Below are 20791 nucleotides of genomic sequence, written 5' to 3'. Positions count from 1 at the left end.
AAAAAAAAAGCCAATGTGATCTGATTCCGGACTTAGTGTCACTTGAAGGGATTCTCACACAGAGATAAGCTACTGATCTTAAGACCACATTCTCTATCAAAATCCAACAACACATCTTTACTTTCGGTAATTCTAAAACCAAGCTCTTCATTCTATTTTGGTTGAACATGGTGAGAAATTATTATTTTGAGCGTGTCCCCTGCTACCCTTTTAATCGTAGATCAACTTTTACAACTGCTTTCTGCAATACAGCCACTAATCAATTGATGAGGTACATTCACATAAACAACACAATGCGCTCTTGTGTGAGAGGTGCTAATTTATTATTAATTGGCTGAGCTGTTGGACAGCTTAGTCATGAGCGGTAAGCTGCTGGAATGGTCGACTCGCACTTGGCCGTTTTTGGTTTAGCGGCCGATTAGAACATCAGCTCAGTCGCAGCGTGAAATTTGATCGCTGCTCGTTATAAAACGGATTAATGCAAGATTTTCTATAAATGCTGACACAGCTCTTGCCTGTTAAGGAATTTGCACTTGAATCATGCGCTCACCTGCCTTTTGTTTATTTGCATTATACTTGTGATTTGTGTTGTGAGACTACAGCTAAACAGCGCTCCTAAGACTCCAACTCTCAACTCTGAGCGCCCAAAACCCATCTGATCATCCAACCTTAATCGGGTAAACCGCAACAGACCAAAACTTGCATTATACCGCCTCACTTATCTGCTCCCTGCCAAAATGCTGCACTGTAGCTGCTTTATGTGCCGAGAAATTGTCTGTCAATTGTATCTTAGGCCTAATTAGTTCTAATCGCCTTCTTGTTCATTTGTATCGTTCAGTTTTTAATTAATCGGACCAAATAATCTCCAAACACGCATGATAACCTTTGGATTGAAACGGGAGCAATAAAAAGGAGAGCTCAAGGGAGCCCCAAACGAAAAGGAAGGGAAACAATTAATTGCATTGTTTCTTTTCTGCCGGCGCTGTCAGACCAGTTTGGGCTGGATTGCAAGAAGAGGACAGCCAGTGGCCATAAACAACCACAACGACAAGAGCTTAGCTGATTTTTAAGCTCCTTGACAGTGGCTTGCCGCAATATCAGCACCTCTTCCCCTGGTGACACCGGATTTATGATTTGGAATAAGTCAACCATTAATATTAATAATGAGTACAGAAACAACTGTGGAAAGATGACTGGCATGATTTGAATCAGTAACTTTCCATAGGTCGGGTCGCGAATAAACTGTCTGACCTTCTACACCTGACTGTTGGCAAATGAGTCTTTTCGTGATTAGCGTTTCAAAAGCACAAATTCTGATCTCTTCTCCCCCCCCCGTTGACCAACAGATCCAGTTTGCAGACCAGAAACAGGAGTTCAACAAGCGGCCCTCCAAGATCGGCCGTCGCTCTTTGTCGCGCTCCATTTCTCAGTCGTCTACAGACAGCTACAGCTCGGGTAAGCCAACACCCCTTCCTCGTCTTCATTACACGATTCATCGTGTTCGTTCACAATCGCCTCACATGAGTCGTTCTGGCGGTTCCCATTGGTAATACTTTCCCCAAGAACAACTCATGTCACGTCTTCTTTAATCTTTCCAAGAATTTCAAAGAGCAGCCCATTACTTCGAGTGTAAAATCTTTTTGTTCTGAGTATTTATCAGAAAAATTCCATCAATTTTCTACGCCGTTTGTCCTCATTAGTTTAACATTGGGCAAGAGGCAGGCAGGGCACATGATAAACTGGTTGCCAGTCAAACATTCACACTCAACATTCCTACACCGATTGACAGTTTTCAGGTAACCGAACCTGCTTGTTTTTCCAATTTAGGAGGAAGAAGCTTGAGAAAACATGCGCTGAGAGTCGACCTCCATAAGTTAACTTTGCAGTTTGCTGACATCAGCGTTTTCACTTCCTCATCTCATTTTTGTAAACATTTTATGGCTCGCATCTGTCGTTTTTGTCAATTAGACACTTTTGCTAAACATATTTTATGGCCCAAATGCATATACAGTGTTCCCTCGCTATAATGCAGGTTCATTTTTCGCGGCCTCGCTGTATTGCAGTTGTTGTTGTTGTTGTTGTTGTTGTGTTTTTTGTTTTTTTGTGTGCAATTTTGCATCCATTTTTTTCAGTAATATTTATTACTTATTTTATAAAATTGATAAAAGTTTGAACTATGGCTGCACAATATTGGAATATCATGCAATATGCGATATAGTTGCTGAATATAGCTTTCGATATTATTTTGATATTTAACATGTACCTAAGGAAATTACATTTTTACGATCTAATGAAAGAATTACGTTTTTCATGCAGCAAAATATGCAAACTCAATATATTCTTAGTTAATTGTAATTACATCTCAATGTTCAACTATTGGATAGCGGTACACATTTTAATTGGCGGCTGACTGGTCAAATTCCTTATGAAACTTATTGCATGTCTTTCTGATATGCCTATTGCATGGACCAATATCACGATATCGACATTTTGTGCAGCCCTAGTTTGAACATTGAGAATGTATAAAGAGGAGAGAAATGTGAGAAAATGTAAATGCCTCGATGAGAAGAGTGTATAAACTGTGTAGTGAGGGGTTTTACAGACTTAAAACATTTATAATAAATGTAAATTATAAGGCTAACTACTTTTGCGGATTTAATTTCTTGCGGGTATTTATCGGAAGCTAACCCCAGCGGAAAACGAGGGAACGCTGTATACAATGTTACAATTAGAAGCTTCCTTCTGTAATCATCTATGAGATGCCAGTTTGGACAGTGTAAAAATAGTTTCTTGGGTTTGTTCTTTCTCCCATGGCATTTTTGGCTATGTCCCAAATGTCCTTTGCCCGAAATAGTACATTTATCCTCAGGACTCTTAAGATCCCTTTGTCATTGCTGCACCAGAATCCAGAAGGGGTTGTCATATCGTCAAATGATTCCCGCAGCCTTTTTTTTTTTTACTGGCACAGCACATCGTGTTCTTTTTACTTGAGCAGTTTTCCAGTGCTGCTTCAGATGGTGGCCACGTCTACCTGGCGCCAACTTGTGAGAGCGCTGGCAGGGAATGTGATGTTGTGATGTGATATATCATATATGTTATGTCTCCTCGCTTGTGTGGTGAGTGAGTCAGACTCGCCCATGTCGCATGGTGCCAGACACGGACTCTCACCACATTTGTTGCCTTCCATACTCTTGTTTTCTCACTTAGATACTTTTGTGTCTGCTGATATTCAGTACAATTATCTTGGGATAAAGTTGATCATTTATTTTATTAACTCTTGATTAGGGTTGCAAAGGGACGGAAAATTCATGGAAAGTTAAGATGGAAAATTTTGGAAACATTACAAAATTTCAACCTTTCCTTGGGAATTAACTGGAAATTGAGGATGACATTTTCTTTTGTCATTAGGGGACATTATCCTCTTTAAAATACAGCCGATGACTCTCTTTGCCCACATGCAAGGGGAGTATGCTATTTTTATTTCTTTTATTATTATTTCTTGTACCACTGTACTCAAATTAAATCTAGTATTAGTCTCAAACAAAACCAATATATTTATTTTACAGCGGCGTCGTACACGGACAGCTCTGACGATGAGACGTCTCCTCGAGACAAGCAGCAGAAGAACTCGAAGGGCAACGGCGACTTCTGCATCAAAAACATCAAGCAGGCCGACTTCGGACGGCGAGAGATCGAGATAGCCGAGCAAGGTTTTTCCTTTCTTGACCTCGGTGTTATAGGAGGAGTCCAAAAAATGTGCACATTAACTCATTCACTCCCAACCATTTTCACTGAAGTAACCCCCCCTTCGCTTCCGACTGTTTTACTAATTTTGGATTTTGCAAGCCCCATAGAATATTGTGTTCTATTGCTATAAAAACATGGAACCTACCAAAAGAAATAGAATTGCAAAAAAGGAAAAAAAAAGTATTTATCTGTTTCCATTTTGCAGCAATTAGCATTATAATATAGCTAAGCGTCATCATTATTCAACACTGACAAAAAGAGCTTGTTGCAACATGGCCCTTGCTGATCTCTTATAGGTCGCTTGCACATGTCGTCACTTCCGCCTCGGATTTCTCGTAGTCGCCATGCTGGGTGGCCTCCATTTACGTAGCGATTCGGTCTAACACGTATCTATCACGTTTGTTTTCTGCGTTTAAAATGGTACATTGTTGCTGCATCGTTGGCTGTTCGAACAAAGCCAAGGGGGAAAATGGTCGGTCTTTTTTCCGAATTCCGAAAATAACTAGGAACCAGGGCCTGGAGACAGAGGAGTGCGGACTCCGGAGGGAAGTCGTTACTTTGGGCTCGTGTGTGCAGCGATCACTTTGTGAGCGGTAAGCTTGTTTACCTTTATTTAATGCATGAGGATTAATAACGTTTCGACCGCCCATATATGGGCAAGTTGCTTATGTTTTGGATTCATGAGCAAGCAAGTTCGGTAGTACAAGCTGGCTAGCGGACGTTAGCCGAAAGCTAACATCGAACATTTTCACCCAAGTAGTGCCAGTGCAAAGTGTTTACTGCTGAAATTGGATTGATTAGTCTTGGGCTTTTAATGCCGATAACATGTTTTTTGGTGGCAAAATGTAAACTTGGAAAAAAAAGAGACAGAAGGGGCTGATGCAAGAAAACAGACCCCCGGTAGCCTACACATCATGCTAAAGAACTTATTCACGGCCACCCTACTGCGGTAAAATAACCAGTCTTTCCATCTTTTATTTGTTTATATATTTGTTTATTTTAACAGGTCGCCCTGCGCCCGTTTTTCTGTCCAATCATCCCGACTGGGCTCCAACATTAAAGTTGGGTCCCAAGTTACAACATCTATGTCTCAGCCCAGTCGGTGCCAAGATATGAACGTGCACAGGAGAGACAAGCAAAGAAAAGACGACTCGAAGTGGCAGAGATTGTTGCAGTTATGCAGCCAGATGGCTCCAGTAACCTGTACCCTCAAGTACTGCTGACATCATTGACTCTGGTATGCCACTCAGAATTCATTACATGATATATTGTATGCATGAGTGAATGTATGTGTTTGTTTGTGTGTGTACACGCACCTTATATTTTAGAGACATTTGGAAGTGTTTATAGAAATAAGTATTTGCCTGTAGCAATGTTCATACATTAAAAAATGCAACAAAATGTGTACATTTCTTTTACACTGACAAAAAAACTATACTACTTTACTATATTAAACCTATTACTGGTACAGTATTTTTTTTGTGATTTTTTTTCTTTATTTTTTTCTTTAGGGATCTCATGCCACACCGACTTGATTGCCAATGACATGATGGAAACGAAGGCGAGCATCAAAGCATTGGAGGAGGACAACATGCGACTGTTTGTTTGGCGCTAATAAAGGCAGCGTTTATACAAATTCTATTGTTGGGTTTGTTTACAAAGCTATACATAATACAAATGACAGGATTTGACTCAATGTGCAATATGGTCCCTCTTAAAGTAATGGCATAAATCTCTATTATTTCTAAAAGCACAAAAAATGAAGTGAATAATGATTAGATGTAGTAATTTCAGGGTTAAAAATTGAACTGTTAATTAATGTAGTTTATTTTAGCACAGGTGCCTACCATCCTGAGATGACGGTATGATGTAATGTTGATGGGGTACGCAATGACTTTCATTATGCTATGTACAGAGGAAAAAGTTGCTCTCTTTTAAATTTGTTTAATGTAAGACAAGTACCAGTACTGTGTTACAGTTTTCCCAATAATCCTTGTTTCACACTTGTCACAAAACCACTGTCCTTTTGGCAGTCTAGATTGGCACACTTCAAGTGATATCATTTGATTTTACAATCTGCTGCAGCACAAAAAACTACTTTATTCCGCATCTTTGAAGTACATGAGCAAGTGGTAGGTGACAGCGGCTGAGCAGGAACACTGGAAGTCCACTGCTGATCTAGTAAATGCTCTCCCGAGCAGTTCAGGTAAGGAGGGGATTTTGGGAAAAAAAAACTCTGGCTTTTCCAACTGGCCAAAACGAGCGATCTGGGTGGACTCGCTCAATCACACTTTGTCCACACCACAAAGTCGCAGAAGTCCCGTCCAGTTAAACTCATCTGTGCCTGAATCTGAAAATATTACAAACATTGTAATGAAACATAGAATTAAATAAGAAACTACAAAAAGTAAAGCCATACATACCTGGTAATAATATTGGTGTTGTCGTGACAAGTGATGGGAATTGTTGCCATCTGGCACCAGACAGAAATTGGGTGTTGTGACAGCCTCCTTAACCGTGAGATCATAAGAAAAGCTGTCAGTATGCTCAGTAGTTACCATGAACACGTTTTATTGTACTGGAAACTGAAACTAAAAATACGTCCTCTGAGAGTGGTTAACCTTAACCATTTAGAATAAGTTGATTAAGTAACATGTAACTAGTGAAAGGGTAGCATTAAATTTAATTAAGCCACGGGGAGGCTGTGCATAGTTACTTTTTATTCTTATACGCTCTGCCATATTTGCCTGTTATAAAATTATTAGAAAAACCACATCAGGTAAAGCCAGCTGTGCATGTAAACACAATGATAACAGGAAGCCTGAGAACAAATCAACATTTTTGTGTGCAGAATTACCAACACCATGTGGTTTACTTACGTGCAACAGCAACAGTTTCTTCTGATGCGATGTTAAAGTTTACACTCTGTATCCACCCGCTTACAAAATAATTGTAAGCCTCCAGGGATTTTTTTTTGGCGTGTTATGGAGCATATTGTCAACACGAGGTAGGGAAAGATGTCCAGAGATGTCACATTTGGCCAGCAAGCTTTCTCCGTCAAAAAAAAATCACCCTTGGTCAGGACGTAATTAGGATCAATCCCGCCACACAGAGACACCTTCTGCCTGTATCGTTGTTTTTGATCTTCCGGTAAATCGTGAAAATACTGCGAAAATTACATCAGGTTGATGAGCTCTACCGTGTAACTCGCGAGTGTACCTTGTGAACCGGCGGACACCCAATATGGCGCCCGAAGGAAAAACTCCCATGATGCATTACGATGTGCAAGCGACCTATACTCTGCTGCCACCTGCTTGGCTGCTTTTGGTAATAACTTACATTGCTCTACGTGATCTTTTCAGGTCACAAGCTCTCAAAGCCTTCTCTATGTTCTAGCATAAAACCCCCCCATAAAAACGTATAAATAGGTTTTTGGGAGTTTAGGACAAAGTCTTAAAAATGTATTTATACGTTTTTGGGTTTAAATGAGTTCAGGTCCGTTTTTTGTTTGTTTGTTCTCTCTGAGTGAATAGTTTTAGCATTGTTCGACAAAACGTTTTTGTGAAACAGCAAAGGTTCGCGCTAAAAGGAGCACTCAAGCACTGTTTATATGATGTGGTGGAAATGAAGCCTCAGCTGAACCCTGCTAGCCAAACACGCACACACACATACGCGTACGTCTTTAGCGTCAGTATCTCTTTCTGCCGGCTGAGTCGATCAGCTTAGCGATGAAGTATTAAAGGGATTAAAATAATCATAAAATGAATTATTTCATGCAACGCCGCTTCGATCCACTCAGACGTTTTGCCGGATGCTTTTTTTCCCTTCCAGAGATGCCGGCCCTCATGGCTCTGAGGAAGCGAGCCCAGGGCGAGAAGCCCCTCGCCGGCGCCAAGGTGGTGGGCTGCACCCACATCACCGCACAGACTGCTGTGAGTTGTGCTTGGAAAATCCGCAACAACAAACAAACAATCCGCCCCCCTGCAGTCGTGCTTCTCAAAATGCGATACGCTGAATAGCTTAGGGATCCACAAAATATTTTTTTTTTGCAATATAACATTTTAAAAAGTGCATACCTGCAAATGGCAATTACTCCTCCCCTGCCTTAGGACTTATCACATAAATCTTGAGATTGTGCATGAGTTTTTATTTTTTTAATTTAAGATAAGCGGTTCAGAAATTTTTTTCATTCAACGATTGAGTAAGCCTGTTTTTTTTTTTTTTGGAAACCACATACTTTCATCAGAGAATAAAGACATATAGTGAGAATAAATTATTTTTTGAATTCATTTGTTAAAATATGACTATCCCCACATGATATTTGAATTTAATAAAATATTGCAACTTTATTCTTGGAGGATTCATGTTTCTTGTAAAGATTACTTTATTTTTTTTTTAAATACCACTTCATTCTCATAAGATTCCCACATACTCACGAGAGAATAAAGACATTTTTTTTTTTCTCAGAAAAGGCATTACATAGTGAGAAGAAAGTATTTTTTGAATTCACTTGTTAAAATATGTCTCTATCCCCACATGATATTTAATTTTAATAAAATATTGCAACTTTATTCTTGGAGGATTATGACTTTTTATCTCATGTTTCTTGTAAAGATGACACTTTTTTTTTCTTTTTTAATAACATTTAATTCTTAAAACATTCCGTTAAATTATGATAATTTGGACTGCAACGAATGAATTTTTTTGTAAGAATGGATTAATCTTGTTGATCAATTGTTTCAGTTGATCAATGACTGTTAAAAAAATAAAAAATCCTCATTTATAAATACCATACATTATTTCCCTTTGTTTTCATAGAGTACTGAAGAAATCTTAAAATATTTACAGTGACATTCCAACAATTTGGATAGTTTTAAGTTCATGTTTCAGAACAATTGATAGATTGTAGATCATTCAATTTTTGTCACCTAATAATAGCTATCATAACATCCTCTAAACTTGGCATCTTTGTGGTTTCCACATCTTTTTTGTGGTAGACACAGTAGTTATGATGAATTCAAATTAGGATTATATTTGTCCTTGTAAAAATGTCTCCCCTGTAATGGGTCTATGGAGCAGAATAATTTGAGATGTGTCGTTTTCTTACAGTCTGTGAGGGAATGAATCTGAAGTTTTTGTACGTCGGTTCCCTTCAAGGTGCTGATGGAGACTCTGTCAGCTTTGGGTGCTCAGTGCAGGTGGGCGGCCTGCAATATTTACTCCACCCAAAACGAGGTGGCAGCTGCTCTGGCAGAAGGAGGTGAGACACCGTCTTGCCCTTCGCTTCTTCTCCTTCCTCTGGTGCACTTCCTGTTGTCATTTGTGTATATACCGTACAGTATACCTGATCTGTGTCCAGGTTTCAGCGTGTTTGCGTGGAAGGGCGAGTCCGAGGACGATTTCTGGTGGTGTATCGACCGCTGCGTCAACGTGGAAGGCTGGCAGCCCAATATGGTAGGCACATTTTCCCTCACTCATTCAAACTAACTAACTCAAACTTAAGAAAGACTTGACAATAGTGCTGTCTCGAATATTTTTAAAATTGATTAATCTATCGATTAGTCAATTAATTAATCGACTAATCAGATTCACTTTAATTTTGCATCAAAGTGTATTAAAAAAAAAAAAAAAAAAAGCATCCCCCCACTGATAACTGTTGTATAGCGAGTGATTTATTATGCACTTCATATAGTGATTAAAGGGATACTTGACTTATTGAACAATTTTCATCAGAGAAAATAAAATTTTTTCCCAGAATGAATTTGATAACGTCATTATTTTTCATGCACAATTAATACCTTTAAAAGTCATTTTTCTACTTGCTGTCGACTGATGATGACATCACCTGTGCTGAGGAAGTAGGTAACAACCAATCATGGCGCACCTGTTTTCTGGGTTTGGTCAGTAAACTGAGCCATGATTGGTCGTTACCTACTTCCTCAGTACAGGTGGCGTCATCATCAGTCGACAGCAAGTAGAAAAATGACTTTTTAAAGGTATTAATTGTACATGAAAAATAATGAAGTTGCCACATTAATTGTAGACAAAATTGTGAACTTTTTACTGCTGAAAAAGAAAAAGAAAAAGTGTGTGTGTTGGGGGGGGGTTGATGTTACCAGTTCGGTCATTGTATTCCAAAGTAAAAATAGATATTTGCAAATGTCTTATTTTGATTAAACACAGAAGATAATCAATCTTTCATGAAGGACTGCAGAAATTAGTGAACAATTACTGTTGATATGCTGAAATGAGAGGATTTGGACAATTTAAAAAAAAAAAAAAAAAAAATGGCTCCAAACGATTTCTCGAGTATTAAAACAGTTGCTCATTAATTTGATAATTGGTTGTGTTTATTATTCTATTTATTATCTATGTATTTATTCACTCTCCTACTTCTTATTAATTTACTGATGCAAAATATATTTACTTGTATACAAAAAAATACTTATACTCACTTAAAATGTTTGCTTTGTTCTTGTTGTTCTTACGTTGTATACAGCAATGCTTATTTTAAAGTGCTTCATAAATTGAGATGAGTTGCTTCATAAATTGAGTTGAGTTGAGTTACTTGTCGATTAATTGATGAATTTTGACAGCTCTTTTGACAGCAACTTGACTAAGACTCATTAAAGTATCTTTGCTTTTGTTCCACTCGATGATGCGTTTTTCGTCAATATGAGTGATTCTCTTTGCCTTCTTTGTCATGTTGTTGTCTCCAGATCTTGGACGATGGCGGCGACCTGACCCACTGGATCTACAAAAAGTACCCCAACATGTTCAAGAAGATCAAGGGCATTGTGGAGGAGAGCGTCACTGGCGTGCACAGGTAGGAGGAAGATCAAAAGTTGTCTCACTCAGTTTGTTTGTGGAGCCACAGCCCCATCTAGTGGTGAATATCGCTACTGTCCCGTGGTTCTGTCACTGCAGCATTGCAGTAAGAAATAATCCTATTTGATTAACGCAAGCAGCACTTAGTTTGACTGTTGTGCCTGCGTTCGACCGTCAGGCTTTACCAGCTGTCCAAGGCCGGCAAGCTGTGCGTGCCCGCCATGAACGTCAACGACTCTGTGACCAAGCAGAAGTTTGACAACCTCTACTGCTGCAGGGAGTCCATCCTCGACGGGTACGAAGCCTTATTTGGCCGTGATACCGGGACAATTAAATTCCCCACTTTTCAATATGCCGAACGCCTTCTGGCACTTTGTTTCTAGCTTGAAGAGGACTACTGATGTCATGTTTGGTGGCAAACAAGCGGTGGTGTGCGGCTACGGAGAGGTGCGGCTTCAGCCCCCACAGGCACATGATGAAATGGTACACAATTGAATGTTTGATGTGCTGTGCCCCCAGGTGGGAAAAGGCTGTTGCGCTGCCCTCAAAGCGATGGGCTCCATCGTTTACGTCACGGAGATCGACCCCATCTGCGCCTTGCAGGCTTGGTACGCCCGCAACCCATCTGTTGACTTTGTCAGCGCCGCTATTGACACTCTCTCTTTGTATTTGCTTTCTGATGGCAGCATGGATGGCTTCAGGCTGGTGAAGCTCAATGAGGTCATCAGACAGGTGGACATTGTCATCACCTGCACGGGTACGATTAATCATTAGATTGATGACCACCAGGAGGGATTTGAATTCATTCCTTCTGTTGGACGTAAATTGCTTTTACACTTAATAATTAAAAATGATTTGCTTCTAATAGTGAATGACGCGCGACGACTACTACAAAATGAAGAACATTCTCTTGTGGAAGGAATAATTACAACTGAGTGTTTTAGTGCTGCTTGTCGTCCAAACTGTAATAAGCTTGCGGACCAAATACAGTTAATAACGGCCAAGATATTAACTCATTCACTGGCCGCCATTTTCACTGAAGCCAATCCCCTTCACTCCCTGCTGTTTTACAGGATTTTGACTGATTTAGCAAGGTCCGCAGAATATTGTTCTATTGCTATAAAAACATGGAACCTATTAAAAGAAAGATTAGAGTATCTACTATTAGAATTGTGGGGAAACGGCTTGTTTTCATCTGGCCCTGGTTGCTCTATTATACTTCGCTGCCACCTACTGGCCGTTTTTGTAATTACTACCATTTTTTTTCACCAGCTCCTTGCCTTTTGAGGGGCTGCCTCAAAGACCTCTGTATGCTCTAGCGTAAAAAAAAACAAATACGTCTTTGGGACACTTAAAAACATTTAAAATAGAACGTATTTATACATTTTTGTGAGGAAATTAGTTAATAACACCCAAGATATTAACTCTTTGACCGCCATAAACGTTTAAAGACGTTCAGTATAATCCTAGGATTGGCCGCCATAGACGTTAATTGACGTCTACTATGTTTTTTTATGGAAACGGGTGGAGGAAAGCCTTGGGCAGCTGTGCTCCAAGTATCAAGCCGATCGGGTTACTATAATGAGTATTCCTGGCCACTAGATGGCTGTGATGAGTCTTTTGGACAAGATCGGGTAGGAGACAACAGTAGAAGAAGAGAGGCGGAGCTAGAGTGTTGAGGGGGAGAGAATGGCTAACTTGGCTAAGGGAGTCAAAAAGGCTACAGATGGCAATCAGCTCACGCTTGATCCTTATTTTCAAAGCTCAAAAGCAACGACCAGTGCTCAAGAGCACAGTGATGACGGGGTTAAGTCATAGTTGAAGCGGTGACGCGGTCGTTTCGACCACGTCCTAAGGCCCCACCGGCTAGCGATGCTAATAACGTCCTAAGGCCCCACCGGCTAGCGATGCTAACACCGGAGAAAAGTGGTGCACAACCGAGCGCGTCTGCACAGATGACGTTTCATCGGACGATGACGACTACTATGGGTCCGATGCAAGACAGTCTTCCAAAGAACGTGAAGGTAAGCGCTAACATGCTAAGAGATTGCTATTAAGATTACCTTCCTAACTTTTCGGCGATCTGCTAGCAGCGTGTGTAAATGTGCTGATATACACTAAAACATCTATTACCTATACAAACGTGAATGTATATTTTATAGATCGTGCTCACAGCAACGTCCGACCGCTGGTTCTACGACAAAGAAAGGTAAAAAAAAAAAACTTTTTCAATACACCGCAACAATAAAAGTTGTCTTTCGATAGTATTGTAATTGTATATGTTTCTTTCAGCTCCTACTCAAAGTGACCCTTTTCACAGTGAGCAGAACAAAGGTAAAAAGAAAAAAAAAAAGATTCTCCACAGCACTAATAAAATATTTGATGGTAAACATCTTCTATAATTTACAGAATGTGCATCAACCAATACAGCCAAGAAAAAAAGGTAAACATGCACACCCACACACACACACACACACACACACATTGCATCACAGTGCTCTAAAATAATATATGATATTGACATGTATATTTGCAGATCCCAAAGTCTGGCTGGCTTGAAGTTGATGAAGTTGGCTGGCAGCCAACCATCTTCGCCTTTGCTGCAAAACCAGGACCAAGGGATGCTGCAGCAGAGCTGAATTCCCACCTGCCAGCTGACATCCTGGAGCTCTTCATCACGGATGAACTTCTCCAGCACATCGTTCATCATACCAACCTCTACGCAAATCAGTCCATGCAGAAGCAGACTGACAAAAACTGTGATGCAAATCCTGCTGCATCCCCCTAGCACGCACGGGATTACTCCACAATATATCACACAAAAAGAAAAATTGTGTCGTTGAAACATCCACAAAATTGTAAATAGTAACACGTACACACACACCACACATGCGCAGTTGCGCACGTGTAAATAGTTTGCAAAGAGTTTTCCAAATTGTTTGTTCGGATTGCTACTGTTGCATGTAAATAAACTGTTATTTTGCAATCAAAAAACACTTTTTTTTTATTGTTGGGGTAGTGTTTTATAGAAGTTTAGGTGTTTGTAGAATCCCTCATGCAAAAAAAAAAAAAGTGCCAAATTCACGAGAGTGCATGAAATAACATTTCACAAAAAGCTTGATTTCTCGGTATTTTGGAAGAAGATAGAGGATTTGGGTGAAACGAAGCTGTTTTCTATTGTTGATTACTGAAGATCTGAATATGGTAGAAACAAACTTTTTTTTTTTTTTAGATGAAAGATGATACTTCAATCTTTCATTTGGTAGTATCCGCGTTTCCATAGTCCTAACACATTTTCTGTGGAGCTTGAAAGATCGGTAAAATTCTGTAAATCAGCTGGCAGTATGGGGTTACCTTTTCCGAAAATGGCTGGCAGTCAAAGAGTTAATATACCAAGGTGGTGGTCGCCCATTGCACCCTTATTATTGCATTCATAAGGAGTATTTCTTCCCAGGGTAATAAAAATGATATGCAATCAATTCATAACTAAAGGGCAACTTGAGTCATCCAAGTAGCTAATAATTACACATCACATTATATTTTACAGTAGTGTTTCACAGCCTTTATTGAGCCAAGACACACATTACATTAGAAAATGTCAAAAAACATGCCTTAATGTACTCACAAATGTACTTATTCATGCTTAATCTGGGTCCGTTCAAGTTGAGCAGAATCTTATTGTGTTGCAAGAAAAGCAACAGGAAGATACATTGGTTAATTGTACATTCTGTCATCTAGCAAAAGAACATAGATGGATAAACAAATACACATTATCTGTAGTAAATAATAATTCTAGGAGCAGTTATTGAAATTGGATTCTCAACAGCACAGTGGTTGAGAGTCACTAAAGTATGCAGCGCAAACTCTTGATGGTATTGCCGCAAAATTTTCTCTGACAGGCGTCAATGGGCGTCCATATCTATATTTATGTTTAACTAATTAACTGTGATATACTCCGAAGTTATTAATTAAAGATTTATGTTTAATTAACCGGCGTAGGTCTCCTGTGGCCACGTTTTCTCTGGTCTGATTTTTCTGTTATCCCGTCAGGCAACAAGAACGTGGTGGTACGAGAGAACCTGGACCGCATGAAAAACGGCTGCATCGTCTGCAATATGGGCCACTCCAACACTGAGATCGACGTGGTCAGTCACAAGCTCCTTTTATTTTGAAATTTAATATGAATATTGAGTCAATCTTTCCCTGTGACATAATAGTAATCTTATACTTTTAAATGCAATGCAGATGAGTGAGAGATGATCAGATAAGGGCAGCTGAGTTGTGTGATGGTTGTCATAGTAACCGCCAGCTTGAGTCTGAGGATCTCATGAGACAATGATGGTTGTTCAGCGGCATAAGCTCACATTTCTAGCCGATAATGGAAAGGACGACGTTTGAACGATTTTTGTTGTGATTGTGAATCTGCAGGCAAGTCTGCGGACGCCCGAGCTGACCTGGGAGAGAGTGCGCTCGCAAGTGGACCACGTCATCTGGCCCGACGGCAAGAGGATAGTCTTGTTGGCTGAGGTAAGTTTGCGTTATAAAAATAAATCATATGGAAAATGTTTCTTATAATATGTAGTATATACACCACCGACATGCTTTCAACACACTTATTTAAAGGCACTGTGTAAAAATGTCAACTTATTTGAACTCACAGAAATTTGCGTGCATAAAATGAGTAAATAACTATCAAAATGGTTCGAATCGACACACAAATTCACTCCAGTTCTTTACTGTATTGTCTAATGTTCATCTTGATTAAACTTCCTAAAACCAGTTTATTTCTTCACATTCTGCTTCACTGTGTCATATGTTTTGGTTTTTGTATTTTGCCAGTATTTTGCTATTTTTATTTATGAAAACAAAACAAAAAGTGGTGTGTTTTGGGTGCTGTCTAGAACAAATTACTGTAATTTCAGCTCATTTTAATAGGCTACATTGATTTGATGTCTGTAAATTTAGTGAAGAAGAATTTTCTCAGGGAAAAATGAACTATAGCAGGGCACAAACGATGAAATGAGATCTGACCTTACCTCACGATGACACTTTTCATCTGGAATCCTGCACTTATCACTACTTTATGTGTAAACTATAAGGACCCAGATGTGACAGAACCAGAGCAACGGTGACGGATCCAAGTAGACAACCTGCCAGTCAGGGTGTCGAGCTCCATCAAGCTCCTCTTCATCCCCTACCCTTCCGATTCCGTTATCACACTCGCATGCGCTTCGCTGGCGGCGATGTCGCGTCAAATAAATGCAATTGTGGTTATTACTTGATTTTTCATTCTCCATCTGCTTCGCAGGGTCGTCTTCTGAACCTCAGCTGTTCCACCGTTCCCACGTTTGTGCTTTCGATCACGGCCACCACCCAGGTACAGTAGTACTTAATGTGAAGCCTCTTTTGGCCCAGCAGGAAGAAAAGTGTTGACCATGTGCGTGTTTGTGTGGCCAGGCCTTGGCTCTGATCGAGTTATACAATGCTCCAGACGGACGCTACAAGCAGGACGTTTACCTTCTGCCCAAGAAGATGGGTAAGAACTTTTGAATTTGTGTTTTGTTTGTTGAGCATATTCATAGTTTGTCATCTCCCACCTTTTGTGTAGCCAAGGACACATTTTTTTCCCAAAAAAGGAAAGAAAAAAAAAAAAAACACCACCAATTCCGGTTTCTGCCTGTCCCCATACATTGCTGGTAACTAATTCATATTGGTGGCTGGGAATTTACTGTATCTATGAAATGACAACCTGATGCTAAAATGCTTTTTTCAGCAATATGTACATGCCTTTTATTTTGATTATATACATCATAACAAAATTAAATCAGACAAAAAAATAACGTTTTTGTTGATTGATGGCTCATCACAAAAGAACGTCATAGCATCATGCTCTAGTCTATGGCCTTAAAGCAAAAAAAAAAAAAGTCAGGAACTCTTAATAGGTATAGTTCACTTTACACTGGTGTCTGTAACGTTTATGCACATAAAACTTAGTAACATGACCCAAACAGTGCAAAATACTTGCAAAATAAGGTATTTAATTACAAAGTCATAGATGCCAAATATTAAAAATAGAAACTTCGCTGAACTGAGGTATAAAAGAGTTAGACTTTTAGATTTTAACTTTATTACAGGACTGTCTCGGAAAATTAGAATATTGTGATAAAGTCCTTTATTTTCTGTAATGTAATTAAATAAGCAAAAATGCCATACATTCTGGATTCATTACAAATCAACTGAAATATTGCCATAAAGCCTTTTATTATTTTAATATTGCTGATTATGGCTTACAGCTTAAGAAAACTCAAATATCCTATCTCAAAATATTACAATATTTCCTCAGACCAAGTTAAAAAAAAGCCATAATCAGCAATATTAAAATAATAAACACTTTAAAGACACTTTAAAATAAAGAATGCAACAAAATCAGAAGGTTTAAGATGAAAAGAATGGAGTGGCTCTTATGTGACGAAAAGTCGAACAATTCAGGATAAATCTGTTTCGCCAACGGTCAAGTTTAATTTCTAGCCTTGCTCACTCGGCGTGTAAGGTGGTGGGCTACATCTGTTTGAGTCCACGCGGCTTTTCGTCTCCCACGACAAACGATCATTCAGAGTCGAGAAGAGCCAAACGGTAAAAGACGATAGCAAGCCAAACGACTGCTGTGCACACGGAAACGCTTTAGCCAAAAAGGATAATGATATGGAGGGGAAAAAAAGATCAAAGCTTGCCTGCTCGCTCCTCTCTTTGCCATCTGAATGATTCATTAATGCCACCCTCCTGCCTCTGTGCACACGCAGATGAGTATGTGGCCAGCCTACATCTGCCTACATTTGACGCGCACCTCACGGAGCTGAGTGACGAGCAGGCCAAATATCTGGGCTTGAACAAGAATGGACCCTTTAAGCCAAACTACTACAGGTATGAAAACATTGCAAGGTGGTTTCAAATGTGCCAGCCTTTACGTCCCTAATATTAGCTGACAGGAAGTTTTTTTTGTTGCTTTTGTTCCTTTTCAGGAAATGACTTTCTTCAGGCTAATGATTGGCCAAAATTGCCTGTTTCCTATTGCCTAAAATTGCCCCTTTCCTATCAGGGGGTCTTTTTTTTTTTTTTTTTTTTAATTATAAAATTCTGTAAGGGTCTAACGAAGTTGAAGGAGAAAATAATAATGTTGAAAGGTACCTTGACTTAAGGAGAAGGGCCTGTCTGATTAATTAATCATGCAGATAATGTTGGCTCATTTAAAATCTGAAAAAAAGGGGCAGTATTTTTATTATTTTTTTAGCACATTAATAAATTGTTAAATAAGACAAAGTTGGTAACATTAAAAAAAAAAAAAAACACACAATTGGCAAAAAATAAAATAAAAATCTGTCATTTTTTGCAAGCATTAAGTTTTTCATTCCATTGAGTATTTTTAATTAATCTGTCAATGAATTGGTTGTCTGAATTTGTTTTTTACCAATTATGGGAATGAACTTTGGCCTCCAAATTCCATTTCGGTTGGGCCTTCCGAGTGCTTGACAAGTTCGTTCATATTATTAAAAAAATATTGCATCATTGCCTTTCGAATTGAGCCATATTGAAGAGAAAACTCACAGATCGGATCACAGATTTAAGTTTCAGGTTGGATAATTTTTTTAGATCAGCCAAAAAAAAGAAATGATAAATCAAACTCTGTCATAATTTATTTCATAAAACACTTTTGCAAATTAAAACTAAACATTCAATTCGAAATATCAACAATGGCCATTTGGATTTTAAGGAGCACACCTTTTAAATTTCTATAAAAAGCAGGATGCCTTCTTATTTTATACATGACCCATAAATGAACGCCGGACACTTGTATCATATCATTGAATGACTGCATAATTAAGTAGCAGTTTCTTAAATTAGCAATTGAAAACGATTTTGGGGTGGAGTTTGTGTTGATGTCGGTAGTCTGGCAACAAAAACGGGTCAAGCTGAAACGTCATAGACAAGTCAAGCTAGCAATCATGACGCCATTTTTTTTTTTTCCGTATGCAATGTAGCATAAGGTTGAGGACAAACTTTGTTTCCTTGTGACCTGTTTCCTTTTATTTTTGTTTTTGTCTTTGTCGTCAAGGTATTAAAGCGGTTTCAGTGTTGGACGAGAGGAGAGCGCAATACTCCAAAACCGCACCGACCCGAAGAGGCCGCCGAGGTGGAAGACGACAGTAAAGGAAAGTCAGTCAGCACACATCTTTTAGAATAGAAGCAGGGAGGAGAAAAGGAAGGCAAGGGGCTCAGGCGGGGCCTGAGGTGGCAGTCGTTTTTAATTTATTCTCAATTAACAATATGAATGGAATCCCCGAGGTGGGGGCTTCCTTCTGTCAATCGCAACCAGCTTCGCTCCCCGGGAAGTCGCGTCTTCCCCCGGATGACTTTTCAGCTACCCTTTTTTGCTTTCACTTGTGCGTCTCCATCCATAACATGCCTTTTTATCGATTCAACCAAAATATAGAAGAAAAAATGATTTAAAAAAAAAAAAAAGAAAAAGAAAGAATGAAGACAACTTATTGACGATTTAGTGCTTTCCTCCCACCTGTTCTTTTTGCCATGATTCTTTTATACTTTGTTTTATTGTTGTGTTTTATTCGGGGATCTGCCGGTCCATTCATATCGATTTAATTTCATTTTTTAAAGTATTTCTATACACGCCGTTCCTCTTTTGTTTTTTTTTTTGTTTTTTTGTTTAAACCCATACTGGACAGTGATTGAAGTGTTCAGCATTTGGAGATTCTTTTTTTTAATTATTCATAAAAAGTGACCATAATGTATTCAAAATGTCAAATCATTACATACTGTATATTTACATATTTATATGGAAACGATACATTTTCTACATTTTTCTCCCTCTCATGGTCTTAGATCAAATGTCATTGAGATTAGCAATTAAATATATGTGTAATAAATGTACCTATATTAATGAATACTGTGATTATATTAACAAAGATACCAAAATATCATGAATGTTGGCTTGGAAACAAAAAAGATCCTAATTTGACTTTTTGGAAAAGCTTTTCTTTCCTGCTTTTGGCATTCTTATGCTTGAATTTCCAAATTGGCACGTGCAATGCAGCTTTTACTCATTGCGGCTATGCTGTTTAATAAAACGGGAAACATCTTGAGATAGCACAACTCGTTTTGACGAAACGCTCAATCCTGACAAATTTCCTGACCACATTTTGTGCTTTGGCGTCATTTGTGCCGTCCTCAATCTTCACCCTTGTTCGTGTGATCTGTGCGAGTGTACGGCATTGAAAGAATGGCAATTGTAATGTAACGCGCGTGCGTGCGTGTCTATTTGTGTGCTTCATAAACAGTTGTCTCAGGATCCAAGCCTGCACGTTTGAGGGGGGGGGGGGGGGGGATTTCCGTTTTTGTCAGCCTCAAACTGACCATCAACCCCATGGGTGGGTGGTCAGGGGTGACACCAGCATCGTGTTTGTATTATAGCTTAGAATACACATATTCTGTATACAGATATGACAACCTTTACAAATCCTAGGAAGGAAAATCATCTCCTGTATTTATTGTTGTAAATCCTTTCAAGAAAAAAAAAAAAAAAAAAGTGGTGAATATTCCCAAACATGTTTTGTCCAATAAAGAGAGAGGACGCAAAGTGAGGACGGTAGCAATAATCTGTAATCTCCAATAAAGATGTCAAAAATTGGTAGGTGTCTTTGTAATGTGTTTACAGTAATGCATTCATATGGGCTCTTTGGGGGAGGCTCATGTATGTGTGTGCGTGCGTGCAGCTGCCGAGGTCCGTCAAGACCTCCCTGACCTCATCCGAGCCCGGCGCTGATCAGACGGACTCGCCTCTGACATCAGCGCCCAGCTCAGATGACTGTCAGCCTTTATTTATTCCCTCGCCTTTTGTCTCAAACTGATTTGAAGGAGAGTAGAATTGAGACGTCGCACGAGCTTGTCTCCTTATGTGGGATTTTTTTTTTCTTTCTTTTTTTAACTTGTAATGCAGAATGTATGTGGTGCTTGTTCACCAAATATCAATCGAGATGAACACTTTTGGAAAAGAATCAAATTGGGATTTCTCTCCTTAACAATACTGATTGAGTCCTTTCCTTCTACACGTATCATTCAAGATGGCAATAAATAATAAAATAAAATAAACGGTTGTCTTTAAAAGGCAGGCTAATAAAATGGGGCCCCATGTGATTTAAATTGG

At 39.1% G+C, this 20791-nt stretch overlaps 1 protein-coding gene and 2 long non-coding RNA genes across 3 annotated transcripts in view; all 3 read left to right on the top strand.

The window, feature by feature from the left end:
• The window catches only part of ahcyl2b (adenosylhomocysteinase like 2b), a 31787-nt gene extending 11828 nt beyond the window's left edge, over positions 1–19959 (top strand). Inside the window, exons 2-17 of the mRNA XM_077499978.1 lie at positions 1347–1455; positions 3567–3710; positions 7579–7679; positions 8905–9007; positions 9107–9201; positions 10467–10573; positions 10754–10870; positions 10959–11022; positions 11095–11183; positions 11262–11332; positions 14626–14720; positions 15004–15102; positions 15884–15952; positions 16033–16111; positions 17376–17496; positions 18686–19959. Of these exons, the coding sequence (XP_077356104.1) occupies positions 1347–1455; positions 3567–3710; positions 7579–7679; positions 8905–9007; positions 9107–9201; positions 10467–10573; positions 10754–10870; positions 10959–11022; positions 11095–11183; positions 11262–11332; positions 14626–14720; positions 15004–15102; positions 15884–15952; positions 16033–16111; positions 17376–17496; positions 18686–18692 (1470 nt within the window). The 3' untranslated portion in view covers positions 18693–19959. The remainder of the gene's footprint in view (positions 1–1346; positions 1456–3566; positions 3711–7578; positions 7680–8904; positions 9008–9106; positions 9202–10466; positions 10574–10753; positions 10871–10958; positions 11023–11094; positions 11184–11261; positions 11333–14625; positions 14721–15003; positions 15103–15883; positions 15953–16032; positions 16112–17375; positions 17497–18685) is intronic.
• On the top strand, positions 4052–5383 carry LOC144004275 (uncharacterized). Its single transcript, XR_013279275.1, has 3 exons — positions 4052–4340; positions 4754–4984; positions 5259–5383. It is a non-coding gene; the product is annotated as an uncharacterized LOC144004275 (long non-coding RNA).
• On the top strand, positions 12606–14618 carry LOC144003573 (uncharacterized). The gene is made up of 4 exons (XR_013279026.1): positions 12606–12784; positions 12868–12909; positions 12985–13018; positions 13112–14618. It is a non-coding gene; the product is annotated as an uncharacterized LOC144003573 (long non-coding RNA).
• Positions 19960–20791: the final 832 nt, after the last annotated feature.

Source organism: Festucalex cinctus, chromosome 16 (genome assembly GCF_051991245.1).
Source record: "Festucalex cinctus isolate MCC-2025b chromosome 16, RoL_Fcin_1.0, whole genome shotgun sequence".
Taxonomy (NCBI): domain Eukaryota; kingdom Metazoa; phylum Chordata; class Actinopteri; order Syngnathiformes; family Syngnathidae; genus Festucalex; species Festucalex cinctus.
This window is presented reverse-complemented; position numbering and strand designations above follow the sequence as displayed.